Below are 23,986 nucleotides of genomic sequence, written 5' to 3' on the forward strand. Positions count from 1 at the left end.
TGCTGTGTGTGATACAAATAGATAGATTGTTGTAAAAATAACGACCATCGCTGCTTCCAGTTTTCTGCTGTGAGGTGTTGTGTCCAGCTTGCAAAACCGTGGCTTTTCAACCTCCTATAAAATATGGTTTTTGTCTATGATAACTTTGAAAGAAGGTGGTCAATTTGTCCCCTTTTTAAAAATGATATGGGGAGAGCATAGAAAAGCTCCGCAGGAGGGAGAATCTGGTCTCTTGCCGGTATTTTAAATGTTGAACCTCCGCAAAAAGATGCTCGATTTAATGGGCTGTGATCCTCAACCCAGGTACTGGCATTGGGTTGGTCTCAGTAAACCACAGCAGGATTATGATGAAGAAGTGCTGCACTTTGAGACTGTGAAGGTCTCACCCACAAAAAAGGTGAAAGAAACAAATTCAGTTCACATCATTAGTTACTTTCATATGTCCATTTTTACTGAAAATGCTGGATTCACCAGTTCCCATAAGTGACACTAGATGGCAACAGAAGCCTGTTGCAAGTCTCACAGATTTTCTCTCCCTTTCTCTCTCTCTCTCTCTCTCTCTCTCTCTCTCTCTCTCTCTCTCTCTCTCTCTCTCTCTCTCTCTCTCTCTCTCTCTGTGACTCTGTGCCCATTATGCACTACATCAAATCTCAAGTTTGACATTCTTCTGTTGGAAGGCTGGTCACAAATGCTGTTGCACAGGTTTTCTGTGTTAATCCAATCGACCCGATTTCTCCTCCTATGGTGACCGTTAATCTCTCTATTTTTTAAAATACCTGCAGGAATGGCACAGTGACAGTGAACATTTCTACTGTAATGCTCACATAACTTTTTGTCTTCAAGGAAGTTATCGCATGTCGAGTGTTGCTTTTATGGGGATTGTTGAGGGGAATAAATGGGTTTGTCTTTTGCTTGGTGCTTGCTTATCTTTGCTGGCTTAATAACAGTCATAAAAAGTCATAAGTAAGTAAGTGTTTGATGAACTGTAAATGTCTCTTGTCTAATTTTTCTAAGAGCAGTTTTTCATTATCAGTCTGTGGTGTTGCTGAGCCCTTTAAAATGTCACGATTGCAGTCCCAACACAATTACCCACATGTGGTGAAAGACTGGGGGGGGGCGTAACCTGAGCCGCACCTGAACGAAACTTCAGAGCTCTGTGTGTGTCCACACAGGAGTGTCGAGTGCGTTTTTTTTTGGAAGTGCACAATCACTGGAGTTGTGAGCGTAAAACGGAAGAAAGTAGACTTGAAAATCTCGAGTGGAAAATTGTGCTGAAAACAGCAGAAATGAACTGCATCCTACATTTCCCATAATCCAACTTGATGCTTTGTGCATTCCATTGTCCATGAGACCCTAAAGTCTTGTGAGCACCCACCTTTTATTAAATCCATGAACCCCAGTTTGTAATGCAGGCTTTTTGTTAAAAGGTTCCTAGAATGATGTGACATCATCGGTTTTTTTAAGTGGCGCAAATAAGTCAGAATCTTTTGGAGTCCGGGCACGCCATGGCAGCAAGCAGTCACTGGTGGGGAGCCACAAAAACAAGTCTGATTGAAATGTGTGGGGTGAGGGTGTTCCACGCCGAGCTACATTCAACAGCAGAAGACAGGAAATTGGGCGGCCTTCTCTAATTAATTAGCATTGTTATCTTAGCCGGCCTCGTGTCCCACTACTAGAATCCCCTGTGGGTCTTTGTGTCCCTTTTGCTACTATTATGACAGCTAGCTGACTACAGATGGGGTCTCCTCTCATTTCTCTCGATTTCGTGCTTCCTAGATTTCTTTCCTCGCCTCCTCGTCTTAACCCCGCCCATTGGAGATGTGAGCGACTGAGGCGAGGAAGAGGCTAGAGGAGGGTCTTTAAAAACACAAGCATCGTGTGCATGTCAATGGCAAATGTGGTTAGATCAGAGCCTTGTGCCGTAAACACTTCCGCAAAGGAAACACCTGTGTCTCCTCGCACCTTGAGATGCATTTTAGGAACCGGGACGTCTTTCAACACGGAGCGCTGAGATCGATTCCCGGGTCACGAAGAATCAAGCTTATCCTCACCCTTTTATTTTTATTTCATTTAAACAAAAAGCAGTTACGAAATGTGAAATAAACACGTCTAATAAATTGCTGGAATAGCCCTGAAAACAGATTTGCTCATGTGCCTAAAAACTAACAAAATACATAAACCGAAACCAATGCCAACGTATTGACCCTTTAAATTAACTTCCTGGGTTTGTTGATACTGTCTGTCTATCGATCTCCTCCACTGGGTTTCAGCAACCTGGACTACACACACACACACACACACACACACACACACACACACACACACACACACACACACACACACACTTTTGACACAGAACAACCAGTGCTCTCCATCTGAGAACAGCTAATAATGAATGTTGACGCATAATGAATAATGTAGAAATACTATTCCTCGTTTCATGTGCTATTATAGATTTTTTTGGGGAAAACATATATATATTTATACACACACAAACACACAAACACACACACACACACACACTACCTGACAGCAGAGACAACGCGTCCTGTAGTTCCCAGCGTTGTGTTCCCAGATGGTACTCTGAGGCGGCGGACCCAGATGTTGGCTCTGATTGGACGAACCCATCACACTTGTTTTACCTAAGCCCATGTAATCAGCTGGAGATTCTCTCTCTCTCTCTCTCTCTCCCTCTCTCTCTCTCTCTCTCTCAGACTCTGGTTACGGGTGTGAGTGAAACATCTGGAGGGAAGCAGATGGGGACACGCTTTATTATAGCGTACATATGAGCCGGTGAATAGCTTGATGTTTTATCGTGTACTCCTCTGACTGCTTATCTAGGCAGACATTTGGTAACACGCTGCTATTATGCCATTTAGATGAGTGAAAAACAGGTTAAATGAGATCCTTTACTTTGCTCAGGGTTCGCCTTGAATTTCAATGAATTTACATTCTCCAAGCAACGTAAAGTGTCTCACTGCGCCAAAACAAAGAAAATATATTTTTCATTTTCTTTTTGTATGGATACATGTACTGTTCAAATCCACATATTTTTACAGACTTGGGGATCAGACACAAGGAGGAATAAAGAGTCAAATAAAAAGTCAGACCATTAAAGGTGGGAGCAAGTAAGAGTGTGTGTGTGTGTGTGTGTGAGTGTGTGTCTTTGTGTATGTGTGGAGCGGGATGAAGGGTGAAGAGGGGGGAAAAGGAGAACATTGGGAAAATGAAGGAGCAGACAAGGTGGTAGTGAAGGAAATGTGGGGAAAGAGGTGAGTGAAGGAGTGGGTGAGGTGCAGATAAGCCCCGCGGCTATATCGGTAATTGTAATCTGCAGGAACTGACACGGTTCTGCATGTAAAGCTATTAGCCTGACTGTGAGCTCGGCAGCCAGCTTCCCTCCCCACACGGTCAGATGCTCTTGCATGCAGGTGAGGGCCGATCCGCTGCGATATAATCGACGCCGCGGAAGCCTTCCAAAGTATGTTGATTTGTGTGCGCCGTCGGAACCTTTGCCCACGATCCTCTAACGCGTGGAAGTGTTTTTCGACTGAGACCCCAACAACGCTGTGCTGTGTGAACTCAGCAAATTGGAAACGGCTTATCACAGCAGTCACATCCATTCTTTGTAAAGTCTCTTTTTTTTCAACACCAAAGCATGATTTATTGGCAAGATCAACACGCCGAACTTGCTTCTGCTAGGAGTAGTAGTCCCTTAAAATAGTTACTTCGGCAATGCTAGTTTTAACTTTTTACATTTTAATACTGCAGTCTGTTGTTACAGTGCGTAAATCACTTCAGTTATTTTCCTCTTCGCCACACTGATTCTAAAATACATTTGATTATCTTGATTATCTCTTGATGCTGTGGGACACATTTTTAGAACCACCAATCAGCAGGCTTGTTTCTGCGCAGCAGCGTCCCCCAAGGTGCTTTGCGTTGACCTTTTACGCTTGAGGAGTATAGGGGGGTGGCGGGATACAATGTGGATCACGGTGCACGCAATTCAAAGCCGATTTTGGGATTCATCAGAGGTAATTTCAAAGTTTACATCTGTATTTTAGTTTTCTTGCCGTGCATGCTTTTCCTCATTTGTGCCTGCGCAAATGCTATATAATAGTTATTTAAATGTGACCCATGTTCTTTTCCTACTACTACCAATACTACGACAAGTGAATTTGACTGCACACAATTCTAAAAGGGAACAATTCAAACAGTTCTTCCAGCTGCAGTCCCGTTGCCAGGTTATTGCACCGACATGAGATGCATCGGCGCGCTTCAAACCAAAGAGTATCGGCAGTTTTAATACGTGGGATCCTTGGCGTTTAAAATACAGCGTTTGTCTCGTCAAAATCGACTCCCTCTTTAAAGTATTGCTGATTCGATTGACCCCACTGAACCACATGAGACCATGTATTATACATTTTGTGGAAAATACTGTATAACAACAAATTAACACATGAGGGAGGGGGTGGGAGCAGTCAGAGTAAAAGTAATAGATGGAGGAGGAGGAGGAGGAGGGCCAGTGGCCCTTATTGTCCTTCTCCCTCCTCTGCGTATGTAGCTGCCTGGCTGTAATTATCAGTCAGATTATTATTGAGTGCTAATTTATTGCCTCGCTGGGAGCTATGTGTTAAATAAACGCAGCGGAGTAAATAGAGAGGGTGGGTAGAGGGGGGGAGAACAGACTGCCGCTGCTATCAGATGGCAACACAGCACACGCATTGCCCACGGGGGGAGGAGCGGGATGCGCGAGTGTATATTTGTCCGTTCCCAGACGCACTCATGAGCCCAAACACCGGCGTTCTGTGCCCATGTGTCGCGCTGATGATCCGTTGGACCGCGCCGCCCTCAGATGCTCTCTTCACGTCTCCCCTTCTGTACCGGATCACTGGTCTTGGCCTCTCCGTAGCTTGGTATCGATGCGATGTCTACCCGGCAGACGCACTCGCCACAGCTCAGACAGCCGCCATCTGTTGTCCCCTCCGCCTCAAAACATGCAGAGTACTGTGCACTGTAAAAAAAAAGAAATTTAAAACATAATTTAATGTTAATTATACGGTCTTGCATTTTCTATTTAAATAGGAACTATAAGACCAGAGAACGGGTCAACAAAATGATTTCACTGAGCAGATAATGGTGAAACCAGACCAGTTGGACTTTCATTTCATTCATCGGACAGCTTTGACGACGTCTTTCCGCGTCTTCAGACAATCAATGCGAGGTGTATTGATCTGGCCCTGACAGCAGGCCATGCTGCACATTGTTGGATATGAAGATTAGAGTGGGGTCAGCACACTGCTCGACTTCGACCCCGGCGGCTATTTATTGTTTCAAATGTGTCGAAGCTAGTGTCAATGACACCAGAAGCCCCTCTCTACAGTATGTGGTCCAGCACTAAAAATATGAGGAGTTTTTTTTTTACCGGCCAATTATTGTTTCTACGACTATCTCAACAGGAGATCCAATTTGGAACTGAAGTCTCAAGCTAGAAAATGATTCTTTTCTGCCGCGGGACCGCTCTCGCTCCTCGCCATCTGTGACCGTTTCGGGCCCAGTTGGCATCGAGGTCGAGTTCAAGAGCTCTTGTCTTTTCCTTCACAAATAACCTGACAATACTTTCGTGCTATTCAACTCCAGCACAACTTCAGCTCCCTTCTGACATCATTCAGGCCTGCGTGTCTCGACTCCTCAACATCCGACAACGGCCATTTATTTTCTCGCGGTCGAAGCGCAGGTCTGACTATTCATTTCTACATAATACACATTTTACCACACTGTGAATCGTGTTCATGTGTTTTACAGCTGCATTAAGACAACTTAACCTGCATCACAGCAGTTTTCTTTATCATAGTGGACTTTCTTCTGTCATAATTTCACCATTTCATCATCAGCCTCATGGCACTGCTATCGGAGCTTCTGAGAAAAAAGTAGCAAAGAACGTTTAAATTCCCTCTGTCTGTAGCTTCTGAATAGATGTTTCACACCTCTAAGTGCGTACCCAAATGATTCGTATGTGGAAGGAGCCCCCGGGCCGGAAGACTGTGCGATAATACGTTTGTGAGCTAATCTCCTGTACAGCTCACGGCATACCAGTCGTCATATTCCATTGTGCACCTTCTTAATAACTGAAGATATTTTCCTGCCCTTGTTTACATTTGTTACATGTTAGGGCCTCCCCTCGTCTCTCGCATCTTCTGCCTTCCCAAACAGATGAGGTTTTGTCTTTCGCTTTAGTTTTTTTATTGTAGTCATTTAGGACAATTTTAGAGCCGTTTAAAAAAAAAAAAATGAATTGAATATCCTGTGTATTGTATCCTAATATTATATTACACTCAACCAACCATTTTTGGTGGCAACAGTGCCTTTTTTATTATTTGAATGCATGTCTAATAGCACAGGGCTTAATATAACTGGGGTTTTTACACTGCTTTGTGAATCACCGTCCCATTAAATTCAAATTAATTTTGTACGCAGGTTCTTTTGGTGATAAATGGATAATCCTTTGGTTTTGTGAGGCTTCTTCACCATTCTTGAAGCAAAAACATGAAAACTGTTTTTTTCTTCTAACACTACAGAAACTAGTGCCGCTACCTTTTTAGCAGGTGAAAAGGACTTCTTTAACTACTTTAAAGAAGGATTTAACTACTACTGCCTACTGTACAAGCCTGTGGGGGCAGTGCTGTGATCTGGGGTTGCTGCAGTTGGTCAGGTCTACGTTCAGCAATGACCAGGTTATTCCATCAATGGATGTTTTCTTCCCTGATTGCATATTCAAAGATGACAATGCCAGGATTCATCGGGCTGAAATTGTGAAAGAGTGGTTCAGGGAGCATGAGACATCATGTTCACACATGGAGTCCAGACCCCATTGAGAATCTTTGGGATGTGCTGGAGAAGGCTTTGCACAGCGGTCAGACTGTATCATCATCAATACAAGATCTTGGTGAGAAATTAATGCAACACTGGATGGAAATAAATCTTGTGACATTGCAGAAGCTTATGGAAACAATGCCACAGCGAATGCTGTAATCAAAGCTAAAGGCGGCCCAACAAAGTATTGTGTGTGTGACCTTTTTTTTTGGTGGCAAGTTTTTTTTTTTGGTCAGGCAGTGTATTTACAAGTTTGCGTCAGAATTTTACAATAAGAGACCGGACTATGTGTCCGTTGGTTTTGTAACCGGCGCATTGGGTTCGGCTCCCCGGTCCCGGACACGCTGGCGGGGAAGTGAAGAGGAGTTTGGTTATAATGTTTACTATCTCCAGGATCCAGCGCTGTGTGCTCATTTATTCAAAGTGTATTAATATTGAATGCGCTGCGTGTCCAAATGGCACCAAATCCGATAAAGCGCTCCACGGGATCCTCCAGCGAACCACCCGCACGCAGTGAGTGAAGGAGTGAAGCAGAACCGAAGAGCGTTTCTTAGAGATATGCGAAGAACAAACGAACAGACGGGATTTTAAAGTTAAATGACTCTGCATTTATTTAGCTGGCGCCCTCGGCTCCAGCGGTTTTCACTTTTAATTGAAATGAATGAGGAAGACTGGATGTTTTTTTCTTCTTCTTTCGTCCTCTCACAGTGCTAATGCAAAGCAGAATTGCAGATGGACTCACTGACGCACATTAATACAGACAGGAAGGACTGAACAAATGACTGAGGGGTGAGGTTTCCCCAACATAGGCGGACTAAATGAACATCCGCGATTTGGTGTGTGTATGTATGTGCGCATGTGTGTGTGTGTGTGTGTGTGTGTGTGTGTGTGTGTGTGTGTGAGGTCTGTGAAGTCACGCCTGGCTGGCTTTTATCTACCATAGACTCGCGGGTCCCTGGAGGGACACCAGAGGACTCATCTGATTCACTTGCAGTTTCATCTCTGACTGCAAATTAAAACGCAGACACAGATAGGAAGGAGAGCTTCTTTTTTTTCCTCCAAATTAAAACCCATTCAGTTTCTTTCCAAATCCTCCCCCCTCCCTTCCCCCCACCCTTTGCATTAACATGCACCAGCTGCAGCTCTCACCCGCCAGAGAGGGAGCATCTCTGGCATCAGGCGCCGCTCTCCCCGCTCCTTTGTCTCTCCTCAGTAAAGATCTGTTTATGAAACGCAGAACGATCGACTCTGACTTGATTTGGCGTTCAGCATCCCTGATAATTATGATGAATCTTCCTCCCGTACGTGTGCGCTCGTCGACTCTCTCTCTCTCCTCTTCTCTCCGCGCCATCGCCGCTGATGCTTTCAGCGACGAAAAACAAAACATTGACTGGCATTAATTTGCTGGGTGCACCAGATTGTGTGCGATTTTTGTGCATTAGGGTAGTTCAGATAGTGTCTGACAGGCTGCCATTCTCGTAGACACTCTGCGGTTATCGTTCAAACTTTTCACACGTCGACTTCACTACCCATCTGTCGTGAGCGGCGGCTGCAAGTCACACAAAGTTTCCCTCACGCCGATGCACTTTAGTGCCGTACACCTCGGACCGGCTCGTTAAGCGAGCGTCCGCTGAGGTGACCAGGCTGAAACGTGGGTGTGTTTGCGTGTTGGCATAGTAACGAGAGAGGGGAGGGGGCGTCGTTTATGCGGGACAAACGCCAGGGCATCAGTTTGATCAGGCATGGCCGCTGCACTTTCATGTTCTACTTATTTCCAGTTAGCTGTCTATCAATAGATCAATGGAGTCAGAACAGCTGTTATCGTGTGTGTGTGTGTGTGTGTGTGTGTGTGTGTGTGTGTGTGATTGTGCTGTTTTGGAACATGCATGGTTGAATGCTATTTTTTGCTGCCAAATTCAGTCTTTAGCGACCGTTTCACAGGCAATATTTTACATTCATTTAAACTAATTATTCATGTCCATCTCGGTATGTATTACATGCACTTAAAAGATATTTATGAAACTGAAAAAAAAGAGCATGAAAACACTGGTGTGGTGGTTTTGGGGCGTGTGAGTTTCTCAACCTTGGGTTCAGGACCCAGCATGCGGTTGTTGGTTGAATAATTTTCAGCTTGTTGTTACTGAAGTAGTTTACGTGGCCGTCTCGAAGGCTTTCCTGCAGGAGGAGAGTTCAGAGCTTGTTTGTAAGACGATGAGGATGTGTTGTAACACGGCAACTTGACATCTCCAGGGCAACATTTGCGAGAATGGACTTCTCAGTACGTAAATCATTCAGCAATTCTATTTTTTTTTAAATTAAAAGTAGATGACTAGATCCAGAATTATGTTTCAGCAAAGTAGAATATTTCAATTTCCAGAATTTCTAAGCAGTAAGATAGTGGTTATTATTCACAGCAAAGCTAAAATATATTCCCCCAGAGTGGCTCTTAAACATTCAACACTTGTGTCTGTCCGTCCGTCCGGCTGTATATTGACGCTTTATGATACTGACAGTGAGGTTAGTATCCAAACCAAACATGAGCCGTAACATCAAAGGAAATATTGTTGGTGTTTCATACACGCTTCCTCAGGCTTCTGCATGGCACATCTGGTATCCTTGGAAACAAGCAAGCAGAATCAACTTTATACTTAGATATGCTACATATATGTTCAGAGGAAAAGGAAGTATGGAAGCATTACATTGGGGTCACAATCACCATTACATTGAATATATAGTCACACACACATAGTAGCGAATGTTATCTTTATTTAAAAAGAGTCGGCCCATTGTCAGAAATGTTTGCTTCATCTTTATTTCTGTGGTAACGTCAGTTTGAGTGATTGTGCAACCCGGTAGCTGTACACGTTTGAGAAACATACCTCTGATTGTAGAATTCTTTGTGACACTAAATGCATGTTGCAATCATTTGAACCCAACAGCGTTGTCATTTTTTTAAATTGTATTTTTCTCTTTGAGTCTTTCGTCTGATCAATAATGTAATTCATTTGTGTTTTACCTGCACTTGAAATCCTAACAATGTAACAGCCCTGACCCAAACACTGTGCCTCCTCCTCCTCCTCCTCCTCCTCCTCTTCTTCTTCTTCTTCCTCCTGCTCCTCTATCTATCTTTGTGTTTCTGCCTCCTCTGCTCTTTCTGCTTTCTACATTCAAACTTCTCCAGTCTGCAGATGAGATAAATTTGACGGTAAGCTTCATCATAACCTTTCAACCTCTTGCTCTTTTGTCCATTCCATTCATCCATCCATCCATCCATCCATCCATCCATACTGCTGCTTTCTAACTGACGCAATGTTTTTTAAATCAAAGTTGAAACTGCAATTATCATGATTAGTATCAATAATCTCAACTTTCTTTCTTTCTGCTTTATCATGTCCCCCATCTGCCCATCCATCCAAATAATTCCCACTTGTTTTTCCACTCCACACCTGTCAGTCCTTCTTATTATTTTTCCCGTATCTCACACACATAATTCCCGACTTTACTATTTGTCTTTTTTTCATATATTCATCCAGTTTTTTTTAATATATATCTCTAACATCCCTCCAACGAGACCTAAATCAGTGTTGTTAATTTCAATAGTTGCTCATCGGAATGATGCGACCGACGAAAAATTAGTCCGTTCACCTCCTGCTCATTTTAAAGTGTGGTTCAAGACTGCAAAGCCTGCGTTCACCCTCCAGCTTCAGCTTCCGGGCCGTGGTCGGGTCTCGGGAGAACGCAGTGGAGACTTTGTTCGGCCTCCGCAGCCAAAGTTGATGCTCACTTCAAGGTTACACGCTTACTACAACTAGATAACTCAAATGTCCATTTTCAGAGATGTCAAACGCCCCGCGGCACCTGTAGGAGAATCAAGAGAGCCGTTATTGGCACCTCTCGGTCTTCATTTAGCAACAATCACGGTCTCATGTGCTTCTGCTTCTGATGAGGTCGACACTGTTTTTACTCAGCAGGTAAATATGAACCGAATCCAATTTCTGTCCGGTTGCCATATTTTTGCCAACATCAGCTCAAACTTCCCTTAATTGTGAAATCTAAAGATAATTGCGACAGCCACAAAAGATCAGATTCAGATCACAAATCAGCCAATATTGGTAGCAATAGCAACAAGCTAGCAACCACTGAAGTATGGTATCATATTATAGCATTATAAAAAATAATTATAAATCTGCTCTGATTAAAACACCAATATCATTAAAAAACATCACCATTAATACATGTACCATACTAGTCTACTACTTTCTAGTGATACAACTTAATACACAGTCTTTAATCCTGTGTGTGTGTGTGTGTGTGTGTGTGTGTGTGTGTGTGTGTGTGTGTGTGTGTGTGTGTGTGTGTGTGTGTGCTTGTGTGTGTGCATGTGTTTGCCCTCTTGCAGGCTCAGCAACTACAGAAGAAAGAATTACAGCTGAAAGCAATGAATGCCTTCTACAAGGAGCAGCTGGCACAGCTGGAGAAGAGGGTACGACATTTACACACACACACACACACAAACATACACATACAAACATATGCGCGCGTGTGACTGTGTGCACTTTGTAAGCGCACGCAGACACTTACAAAAACTTCATTAGAGGCTTTTCACAGTTTCCCAAAGTTGCACATATACACACAAAACTAGAGATGCACACGCACACAGAGACACACATACACACCGTCTATACACTTGGACAGACTTAAGTTTGCAACACACAAACAAACATACACACTATTGTACAATCGCACAAATGCAGGCACACCAAAAAAAAAAAAAAAGAGTGCAACACTTTGCCAACGTGCTTTGTGCATGTTCACTCAGCCGCCGCACTATGACAGAAAGTCATGTGTGATGACACAGAACAGGTCTGTGTCGTATCTGTTATTATGGGAAATTTCTGCAACATGAATGGCAACGGCGGTCTGACGCCGGTCCAGCACACCTGCTGGAAACAACTGTGAGAGGGTGACACTCGCACCACAATGTGTCACAACACACCCAGGCCTTTTATGTTTGAATATTGGATTGTATTATGTATTTGAAGTCGGGGTTGTACCGGGTACGTATAAATAGTCAGTGTTTTAGCTGCAGTGGACAGCGGCGTTCCCTCTGTCTTGCCGTCAGACAGACGTTGCTTTGCTTGCTTCGATGGTCCGCCGCTGCCTCGATTGGTCAATATGTTAGTTTGTGTCATTGTGTGACTTCAGGTGAAGCCAAGCGAGCAACAAGTCCCACAATGACTCAAACGAACCAATTGAGGACAGAGTGGACCAGCAACTCTGGTGTTCTGAGAGGTAAAATTACTGGTTTTGTCAAAGGTGTTCATGGCTGAAAATATTCTCAATATACTTGAAGTGATATTGAAGTGGCCAAAATATGTCAGAGCATTGTTTAGCTCCCATATTAGTATTCCTGCCTGCTTCTCCAAACTGCGCCAACTACTGTTGGCAACTGTCCTTTTTACCACGGTGGGTAGTTACCAGACCTTCTTCTTCTTCTCCTTCTCCTCCTTCTTCTTCTTCTTCTTCTTCTTCTTCTTCTTCTTCTTCTTCTTCTTCTTCTTCTTCTTCTTCTTCTCCTTCTTCTTCTTCTGGCATACGTAAAGTTAAACTGTAGCTGGCACCGCTGCCCAAGAGAGCAGGCACCCTGCACACCAAAAATCCGTGGAAAAAAAAGCACCGTGTTGGTAAATGTCATTTCAAAAGGGAACACGGATTTTAGCCGGCCTGAGCATCTCCACGGAGCCCTTACAAGTCCTTTCATCCCCTTTCATCAGTCCGTCTGTCTGACATTTACCAGGCAGAAAAGGTGCGGAAGCTGTTGGTCTCGAGTTAAGTCCCAGCCTCACCGAGCGCCACACAAGGCGAACTTTCTCTCCCCCCAGAGTACTCGGATGCAAAAAACCTTTACTGGACGTTCTGTGTAAAATCCAAGTATTATGTACGGTTTGCCACGGCTAATTGAAATCTGTCCCGCAAAAAGAGCCCGAGGAGTTGATGGAGCCGCACAGCAACATTGGAGTGCTCCCCTTGTGGTTCATGTGTCTTATGGTAGGAACACCTGGAAAAATCATGGGATTTTAAAATTGTTATTTTCAAGCCAGGAAAAGTCCTAAGGGAAAAAAATATAATAATTATTATATATTAATATATAATTAATTATTTTTCTATGATTTTCAAAGATATCAAGCAGGCATACATACAGGCAACTAACTCAAACTATTGTCTCTCATTCATTTGTGTCATTAAAGGTATACTGTATGCTTTGGAATCCTCACTGTTAGTTTAAAGTCAACATTTTATCACTTTTTCATGTTTACACCCAGATTTCACACAATATTTGGTCACGGACATTTGGTTTAAAGTCAAGGAAATCCATTGGTCAAAATGTGTATGAACCCTGTTTATACTCACTCACTTCTCTTTTCTATTACATCATTTGTTTTTTCCCCGTTGCTGCTGGAAACTTGACCGAATGAAAACCTCAAACCGAGTCTGTGATAAATTGTGTGCGTATGTGCATGTCAGCAGAGGTTATGGGTAGCGCGTGCCATAAGCTACCATAAGCGGATAGAGTTCTTTGTAACCACTGACTCGTGCAATAGGCTTTTTTCCCCCCCCGTTTGGTTAAATCGGAAGTTCAGGCTTTTTGAAACTAGACGTGTCAATCCTGTTCTTCAAGAGAGAAGACCAGAGGGAAGTCTGTCTTTGTGTTTTAAAAAAAAATAATTTCTGTTCTCTGTCCTTCGTGTCTTCCTTCATTCCTTCCTCCACCATTCTGTGGCTGTCTAATTTTAAATGGTGGATAAACACCATCATAACACACACACACACACAGAGGTCTTGGTGTCAGATGCCTTGCTATTTGTGTTAGTCTCATTAGTAACAGGTTGGGTTTGCATAGGGAGTAGACGACTGGCAGGCTGACATACGGGTGGCACAAGCTGTGTTTGCTGTTGGGCTTAGGATGTTTGTAGACAGACCTCTATATGTGCGTATGTGTGTGCGCGCGATGCCATGTGTGTTTTGCATGCACACGGTATATTCAGGTGCACGTGTACTGTATATGTAAGGGGGTGGGGGGATGTTACGTGTCTATCTGCCGGCTCGGCGTGCTCACAGATGCCACCAGAAGCCACTTAATGCCTCGGTTTTAGTCTGTGTGCTGGCTCCAAGTGTTCTCACTGCTCCATGTTTAGTTTCCTCAAACTGCTCAGCCGAGTTGAACCGAGATGAGTCGTAGTCAAACTGCGCGAGGCTTACTGTATGTGAATGTTGTCTTGCCCTTTGCATTAACATATGCGCCGGTTAGGATGTAACAAAAAGAAAACTCGTGACACATTTGTACATTTTTTGGTATATCGCTTTGAGGGGAAACGCAGCGTTTCTCATGGATTCACTCTGACTAGGCTTTAAACTGCCCATAGTTTCACAGTGAACCTGGAAATACTTTAACACTTCACTTCTCAGAGAGCTGGGTCGGCACAGTCCGCGGGAGATTGGAGTCGGTGAGGGGGATCAAGAATGTCCGCTCGGTGGGGGAGGTTCCCTTAGTGCTTGACTTTGGTATCGCTGGCAACTACTTCCTCCTCCGTAGTTGTGCAGTGCGACCAGAAGGATGGGTCGATAGGTCAATATGACTATTTTTCGACCTTTTAAAATGGAATCTTGATGAAATCTAATATATAGAGATGCTGTAATACACAATGATATCGTGGAAATTGATAATAACAAGCACAACTTCCCCTTAAATTCTCTCTGGAAATCCGATCAAACCTCAGTTAAATCAAAGTTTTTTTTTATATTACAACATATGGGGTTTATAATAAAAGTAATATACAGAATATTCTCGGTACTGTTCAGTCTCAACACAGTTCAGTCACACAAATGACGTCAAACATGAATGCACTCTGGCTCTCCACCCTTTCCTTGGTGAGGGGAGCCTGAGGATATCATCAAGTACTGTTTTTCTGTTTCCTGTTGAGAAAACATGAATATGGACCACCATGCCCGATACTATACAGCTTCTCTAATCTACTGTTTTGACAATCCAGAAGTTCATCTTCAAGTTCATGTCCGTCTTTCCACTTCTTACAAAATGCCAATACAGGAAAAAGCGGTCGCAACATGTATTTGACGCGGGGCACATGTCCTTTTGTTAATTTCAGATGCACTTCAAACTATCAGCCTAATGTCTCCTCTCTCTTTCCCTTTCTCGCTGTCTGTCTCACTCTCTCGCAGTAAAGTGGAGTTTGAAGATGATGGAAATGGAGCGTACAGAAGGATAATAATCTTCCTCCAAGACTTGACAGGTTGCTTGACATGCTGTCAGCATGGGCTCCCACGTAGTGCACCAGAAAATACCTGCACACTAAACACACACACACACACACACACACACACACACACACACACACACACACACACACACACACACACACACTGCTTTACTCCAAATAATGCCAGTGGCAGTACCTTTTTCCTGGTCAAACAGAGAGGCAGGGGACTTATTTAAGATGCCATGCACGCACATCCACAAAAACATATACACCCACACAAAGCACATGTGTGTTCCTGCGACAATTGAGCCAGGATGGCCCCTCAGATGTGTGTGTGTGTGTGTGTGTATATATATATATATATATATATATATATATATATATATATATATATATATATATATATATATATATATATATATATATATATATATATATATATATAAACTCCCTTTTCTGCTGTGTTGCACTTTCTTATGGAAATGAATCCAGCCAGGGCCCTATGGAGGCCGAGTCAAAGTTTAACGCTTTCATCCTGTGAAAAGCTTTCTGCTCAATATGCTGCAGCGAGGGCTTCGAATCTGCTTATTAGTTTAGCTTGTTAGCAATATTTCCACTGAGGCTGCACCCATCTGGAGATGAAGATATGAGTTTCATAATATGTGAACATGACTAAACATTCCGGAGCTGTGGTTTCCGTTCAAGTTGCCTCATTATTTTCGCCTTGGCAACAAACAAAAAAAGTGCTTGTGTTCATTTCCCAACAGTGATAAACAGTCAGTGAGACCATTTAATTACACTTAATTGAACTTCTGAAGGTCTGGGAGAGAAAAAAAAATGCAATACTTTCATTTTGCTTCTTACACACGGTGCTTTATTCTGTATTTAACGTGTCTTTTAAGCTTTAAGAAGTTACTCGTACTAGTTAAAGGGGCTTCCCGCGAGGTTGGGGCACAGCTATCGCCTCTCAACATGGCGACTGCTGAGTCGGCGTTTAATTTGGCTGCCATGCTCTAAAAACTGCCTTTTCTTTTTCAAATACTTACTTTGATATTGAACTAAAGTCAAACCTACGATGTTTGACGTTACAAGCTACAGTTGGTTAGCTTAGCATTGCTCAAAGACGGATTTTTAATTTTCCAAATGCAAAAACATCTGGCATGTAAATTATAAAACATTGACCCAAGTCTTGTTGTCACCATGCAAAGAGTCCAGAGAGTCGTCATTTCTACTGTTAGTCATCTGTTAACATTAGATGGGACCCTCCAGCATACACACAGTCTCAAAGCTCACACACTTAAGGTCCGTACACACACACACACACACACACAGGTCCACAGGTGAGAAATTATTTTATGTCGTTCAGTGAATACCGCTGCCACTAAAAGGTTAGCTGAGGTGGGAGTATGTGTGGGTTGAAAGACTGCTCCTTTTACAGTTGGATCAAAGAGCACCTTGTGTGTGTGTGTGTGTGTGTGTGTGTGTGTGTGTGTGTGTGTGTGTGTGTGTGTGTGTGTGTGTGTGTGTGTGTGTGTGTTACAGGGATTGTTTAGGCATCATGGTCGCCTCAAAGGGCCGGTTGTAACTAACAATATATAAAATAATCCCTACATTTTCTTTTTTACAAAGATCAAATCCACATTTTTATATGAATTGTTCAAAGCTTTTTTTGTCACAGTTGAGAAGGACATAACTCTGGTCCAACAAATAATTGTGAGCTAATCAGAACATGCATGCGGTCTGGCGCAGTGGTTGTCATCTGCTCTGGCTGCATCCCCCTGAATGACAAGCCAAGACCCAAAGCGAGGAACATTTTCAACTTCTTAAATGGATTTAATGAAAGGTTGTTGCAGTTTGAACCTGAGATAGTACAGCATATCAGTGTGCCAACACAAAAACATTTTTTACACGGAGTAAAAAAAAGAAGAAGTCCATCTTAAGGACACAAGGTAATAAAACACAGTGAACACACATAACCATTTTATAACTTCAGGCTTTTTTAACAAACGCAACCGAACACTACATTACGTAACTTTAGCTGAGAATACTCACTCACTGAATCTATGACGCTGAACTATGGAAAAATGAATTGTCTTGAGAAGAAGCTTTTATCCACAAACTGAAAATAAATTTAACAAAAAGTTCAATTCAAACGCAGCATTGAGTATGAATAGACGGTACTGCGCTACATAAAACATCCCCTTCAAAATAAAAGCACAGAATCTTTAAGAAAAATATTATGCCCATGCAAAAGTCCCACCTAAAACCGGACCCACTTTTTGGTGATCATACGTCTTTCAAGCCGTCGCGGGCCACATCAAATGACGTAGCGGATGTTTGCTACCACGTGGTTTAGGGCTTCTGCTGCTTTGGCAAGTGTCTGCTTACATTCGTAAGTCATGGTGCATAGTTTCAGTCCTGATAGAACAAGCGCATCAATGCTCTGCTCTGACCACCTGGAGTGTGGGAGGCTCCTCTGTCTCCTGGTCTTTAGCTTGCAAGGTCTGTTTTTCACTTCAGTATCAGCCTTAATAACGTGGCATCCTTTTTAACAAGCCAGTAGAAATAAACAGCAAAAAAAAAAACAATCTACCTAATTGCCCCCGGGTTTGTTGTCGACTGCAATTCACCGGATTTAAGAAAAATGTAATCCCATAGTTGCGGGGTAGTAAGCATGTGTAGAACGCTGGGGCGACCGGCTGCAATCATCATCATTATACGGGAGCAACGCTCTGTCGGGCTATTGGTGGCTGATGACTGTTTAGTACAGCTGTTGCCACCGTTTCATGTCTAACAAGCTTGTGGAGGTTTTTTACCATGGCTCATCGCAATTCTATTAACAAGTCTCTACGGCCACATAATAAATAGCAAATACCACTGCTGTTACCAAAGTGATGGTAATAACAGTGGTTCCTCCGTAATAGCATCATTATTCATTAGTTGTTTTTTTCCTCATGCCATGCTCTTAGGACCTGGGAGAGTGAGAACACGTGAACATAATGGACAAGGAGGAAATAGGGAAGTGGCAATTAGAGTCTGCATGTGGCCTAATAGTTGTATTCAAAGCCCCAAAAAACTGAGTGGCTCATGTTTAGCTGCAGCAAAAGCTGTCAATCAGCGGGTCCATGTTGTGTTGAATGTTGTTGATTTCGTCCTTAAGCGAGGTACTTCGGCCCTTATCTAATCGCACCGGCATCGGTAAGAGCCTCGCTGCAGCACGGGAAGGAGAGTATGTTGGATGCAAGAAAAAAAGAGACATAACAGTGGGGGAAAAACCTGACCTGCAGCAACTATCGGAATAATATCTAGTTCACTTTTTTAGTAATTTTCCCTGTGGTTTCAGCTGCAGATCTCCAAAAAATTACACATATTTTCTAGATGATTGACTCAGATTCAGAAAACTGTGTTTATTCTAGTTTAGTCTTTATTTAACAGCATATCTGAATCTCTTGTATGATTTTTCCTTCATGCTGAATCAATAACTACATGTTTTCATTAAACCAGCATAAATCAGTTTATATTAGTATTATTTTTTAATCCTTTTTTCCTTTTTTTCTTCTTCGAAACACAACTTCTAAAACAATAGCCCTACCGGTTACTAGACGTGAATTCACACCTGCCTGCAAATTGGAATTATGAATTCTCAAAGGCCATCGTGTCAGTGCAGTTACGGGTTGGGGCATTGAGATAATTAGGAAGATGATTCAGGAAAGAAAAGGTGGCAGATCGGACTCAACTAATGAATTAAGCTACCAATATTTGGGCCGATCTGTTTGAAGCGTTTTGGGATTTCAAATGACTCGTATTAGACCTTATCCTGGAGTGAGGAAGCAATCCTGGGCTCAGAAAGGCGAAAGAATATGAACCTGTTCATCCATAAAATCATGGCGTTTACAGTATGTTCCCAGGAAACAACATTTTTTCCCTGCTATTTCACCGTCGTTCAATCTCCATTATCTATCTCTTTATGGCTTTTTTAATTTTTATATATAGATGGATAGGATGTGTGAGCAGAAAAAAACACATTTAATTTAGATTAATGACTGTCATTACCATCCATTTCTTATCTCCATTGGAGTGAGTGTTTTGTCGTCAGAGTACGAGTTGATCATGAATTTGATCTGTTTCAATACGAGCGCTATAAACAACATCGTCGATTTACATCTCTCACGTTTTTGGCATGATGATATGAGGATACCACGCAACAGGTCGGTGTAATGAATTACCAATACAGGTGTTGTGAATAGACACAGATGTACGCAAAGGTCCCTCGTCGTGACAGCTCCTCTGGCATCGTCGTACAACCTCACCGGTGCGTCTCAAGCGGAGAAATTACGCCACTTCTTAGCCATTCTTTTCACTGGGAGCTCTGACAGCTCTAATAAGTGGTCGAGCAGGCAGATGTATTGATATGCAAATGTGTGATTATGGGCATGTCTATGTTCATTTATCAAGAGCACTAATGAGGGTACACTCGGGCGCAGTCGCAGAAGTCTTTCAGTATTCCTTCCCTGACACCGAGGAAGAGAGGTATGGTATGGGGCCCTGCGTTTGCGGCGGTGTGTATCAACCAGTGTTGTCGTTGAAAATGTGCAGAAAAGGTGTTTCACTCCGGGATGCACGTCTCAGAGCCACGCCCGTTGTGTGGAGAGAAGTCCATCGGCCGCCCCACCACCCAGCAAATACGACACGCAGTAATGCAATTCAATGGAAATCGGCTATTTTGTTTATTTTAATGGAAAACCTTCCAACCAATGGATACATTTACATCGGCGTCAAATTCAGGTCACTGAATCCACGCAGCCGTCAGAAGGCAGCTGGACAGATCCGGCGGATAAATCTGCAGCCTCTGATTGGAGATCAAAGCCGTCTTCTGTGTTTACCTCAGTTAAATCGCATGCAAATGGCGCCAGGCTGCTCCACCGAATAAGCGCACACACCTCCACACGCATGACGCAGGTCTTCACAACTCTTTAAATAATTTCCGCGGTTCATGTGTTATTCTTGAAATTCCTTCTTAAAGGTTTTATGAAATTATGGACACATTTTCAATGGGGAATGCAGCAGAGTCAAGGCTGCATCAAAGGCCAATCGATGTGATCGTTGGCAACGCAAATGAATTATTTGTTCCAGCATCGCTCTACTAAATAACCCACGCCATCTGCCTCCGGCTGCGAGTGTACGTATGCCGTGTGTTCACATCGTGCCGCCCTCCACCATCCAGATGACCGTGTGATTTTCCCGAAAAGGCGGCTCTTCGATATCGAGCTGCAGTTGTCGCGCGCTACTTGCTTAAGATCTTTACTAACCCAACCTTGTTGCACTTTGCGCCGCTGCGCCAACGTGAACCAAAATAGCCTCCGCTCTTTGATTCGCCCACGCTCGAGCCCTGCCACTATGTGCACTTGCGTGATTAAAATGTTTTTTCTTGCTTTCTTTCGTTCATTTTCCTGATGTCTTTGTTCTCATTTAACACAAGTGCAACAACCCTCGTTAGTCGAGCGCACTCCAAGCATTGGGACCGAATGGTGCCTTTAATCCGTCTGAATAAATTCACCCTGGAAGTCGTCCCGTTTTTCATTATTAAAGTCAAAGTCACAGACCGTATTGTGGTTCATCGTCAGCTCTGGCATGTAGTACGACGATGCGCGTTAGACCTCATTTAGAAATTGTGGCGCCAGGACCGCTACCTTGTCCAGACGCTCACCAGATTTGTTTCTCTGAGGATATACGGTCGAATAATTCAGATTTAACGGCCACTTTATGAGGAGTACCGTGCATATATGTCACAGGCAGGACTCCTCCTGTACTTTGCATCCCTTGTTACATGAGAATTACACACAAAGCCCCATCCAACCCTCCTCAAACACCAATCTCTCTCTCTTCTCTTGCCTTTTACTGTCATGCCTTCTGCTGCTTCTTTTTTCTTTTTTCTTCTTCTCTTCTAATGTCCCTTCTAGCTTTTTCTTTCTTCTCTTTCCCAGTCATTCTTCCCTCCCCAGCTGGTACAGTTTGCTGGTTAAATATTTGGGATTGAGGAGTGTGGGTTCTGGGTGCTGGAAGGCCTAAGCTGGGAGGATCAACAGAGGAAGGGCTGCAGTTGTTGCGGATTAGCTGCTTGTTTTATCATAATACCACTGCCTGCTTGCTTGGCGTTTGGGGCTCACCCTGCAAAGCTGCAGAAGTCAGAAATCACGATTTCTTAAAAAATGTATGAGTAATGCACCTCATTACTGCCGAGCCTTAGTTTCGCTGGAAGGGGGCTGGAATTGCAAAGCTTTCCTATGGATGAAATTACAACTCCACACAACTTTTCCTTCCGACTGTACATTTCGGTGTTGAAAGAATGTCAGTGAATCCGGGGTTGCAGCGTATGAACTCTCAAAGAGGTTTATCCTTCAAGGTCCGGAAGGCACGGATTGGAGAATGGAAAAGACATGGAAGATAAGGAGGCTGATTCAGTGGAAGAGGGGGGAAATAGAAAGATACAGAAATGAAGTGCAGGAGAGAAAATCTTTGTTCTAAAGAGTAAACCGAGGTAATGCGAGTTCAGGAAAGAAGGGGTGTTTGATTTGAAAGGAGCCACAGACGGGTAGGATTGAAAAGGGATAGGACAAGTGTGATTCAGTGGTTAGTATGTTTATGTATCTTCACAGAACAGGAGTAAGTTAGAAAATTCCACTCTTTATGTGTCTCCCCTCAACTATGAAGCTACTGTCAGCAGACGCTTAGCCTAGCTTATTCTAGCTTAGCTTAGCTCAGTTTAGCGTTAAGATGAGAAACGTGGGGCAACAGCCCGCCGACCTGCACATCTGGAGGTGTAATATGTCTTTTTGTTTAAACATATACAGGAACCAAAAAATGGAGGGAAAAAAATCGCTGCAAAATAGTATTGTTTTCCTCAATATCAGATATTTTAAAAGTGATTATAACCTTTTATATCCCCTATATAGTCGTTTCAAACATTTGAAAGGTTGTTCCTCCACAGCTTCTTTTGGACTTGCAGGTGTTACAAATTGTACGCTTCATGTCTCGTGTGGCTGTGTTACTCACAGTGTGCGTGTAAAATTCGAAATTATACTCAGCAAATACTTTCTGTCGATGTCTTCCTGTGTTGTCCTTTAGAATTTGGAGAGATACGAACAGAGCAAGGACAAATTCCACCAAGCTGCCTCCAAGACGGACGAAACCGTGAGGTGAGAGACACACGCACACTTCCATTCACAAACTAATTTGCAGTTCCAAAAGTAAGCAGATATTACTCCCTGGAGCCTCACACACACACACACACGAGCATGAGCATACCCACAGCAGACTAATAAGCAGCGTTGGATTGTGATCTGCTCCTTACCTGCATACATCCTCTGGAGCACACCTGACTAATATGATAAGTGTTTTAATTGGCTGCTTTTATAATTAAGCCAATTTTAACAATACCCTCTTTCCCCATCCTCGCTTCTCACTTGTGGGTTTGCAATGAGCCGCAGTCGGGGGAGAGGCAGCTAATAAATGCCACTGCTGTTTGTAAAACACCCCGGGCCTGACTCGCTGTCCAAATTTGTCACATCAGTCGCATCAGAGTATTTCTGTGCGCCAAACTTATGTGGAAGCAAAAAACGAAGGCGAACAGCAGAAGTTATTCTAGGAACAGTCCTAACAAAGGTCTACGGCAGTTTACAAACCGACTTCTCTGTTTGGCTTTGTGTCTTGATCTCATCCACGACCCAACGCATTTAGGTCCGGGTTGGACTTCCGGTTGGGTCTGCCGGTCCATTTTTTGTCCAATATACCCTCATTCCTAAAGAAAGCAACCAGATTCTTGTACTCCATCGTTTTCCTCACCAAATGGTTCAGATAATCTGGCTTGTGTGCAACCCGTCTTATCATTTAACAGTTTGTGTTTCTTGGCTCGTCGGATCTTTGTAGCGTTTTCTGCATGTTCCCGGATCGGTTCAAATTCTTTGGTGGGTGCAGTTAATTTTCTCGAATGGGGGCGTAAAATGAGAATGACATTGCAGGACACTTGTCCCTTCTGTAGTCCGTCACTCTCTCATAAATGAACCCTAATCGCTCCATTTAAGAAGACTTGCCACGTGCCACATGTGTAGGACTCGGAGTGCACTGTGCTGCTCCAAGTAGCTGGCAGCAACCTGGAGGTTTAAAAAGGGAGCAACTAGTGAGGAAGAGTCTGAGTTTGAAATGCAGCGGCGCTGATTTAGAAGGAGCTCGGTCAGTCAATTCTACCTGGATGACTTAACAAAGAATCCATTGTTTCACCCATTCTCCGCAGAATTGAAGATTACAAGGAAGCCATGCACTTCAGTTTTTAGCCTTGCGATAACAAGAAGAATTTGGGCTTCCTCCACACACACAACTCTTTGTGTGCCAGCCATGTAGTTAATACACCCATACCATGGTAATCTGGAGTGACTGAATGCCGTTATCAGCAGTTTAGTAACATAAGACCCCTCACTGCAGTGCGATTTAAAGCAATGCCGACATGTTTTGATCTGTGCCGATGCTGAAGACCAGGTGATCTTACCTCTGGGGAATACTGTACAGTAATACCGCTAATCCTCTTCTCGCTCGTAGAGTGTGTGTGTGTGTGTGTGTGTGTGTGTGTGTATGCGTGGAGGGGGAAGGCGGGTACTCTTAACCCGCAAGCATTTTATCAGAGAAGATAAAAAGATTCAAGCTTCCTGTCTGGCACGATCTTCATTGACAATTATACACCGCTTTTGCAGGCTTAGGAGCCTGGATTAGGCTCTCTCATTCAATGTGTAATCTAGTCTAACCCCAACCTCCGGGGGAATTCAGGAGTGTCACTTAAATGAGTG

The 23,986-nt window shown here is 43.3% G+C and overlaps 1 protein-coding gene across 2 annotated transcripts in view; it reads left to right on the forward strand.

Annotated features, from left to right (window-relative positions):
* chchd6a (coiled-coil-helix-coiled-coil-helix domain containing 6a) overlaps positions 1-23,986 on the forward strand; it is a 68,394-nt gene that overhangs the window by 10,508 nt on the left and 33,900 nt on the right. The window contains exons 5-7 of one of the 2 annotated variants that reach the window (XM_068598240.1): positions 10,055-10,078; positions 11,273-11,356; positions 22,275-22,345. In XM_068598240.1, coding sequence (XP_068454341.1) covers positions 10,055-10,078; positions 11,273-11,356; positions 22,275-22,345 — 179 coding nt within the window. The remainder of the gene's footprint in view (positions 1-10,054; positions 10,079-11,272; positions 11,357-22,274; positions 22,346-23,986) is intronic. The other variant, XM_068598241.1, reaches the window with a different exon arrangement.

This window comes from Clinocottus analis, unplaced genomic scaffold (genome assembly GCF_023055335.1).
Source record: "Clinocottus analis isolate CAN_PGR_092001 unplaced genomic scaffold, fCliAna1.0.p SCAF_4, whole genome shotgun sequence".
Lineage (NCBI taxonomy): Eukaryota > Metazoa > Chordata > Actinopteri > Perciformes > Cottidae > Clinocottus > Clinocottus analis.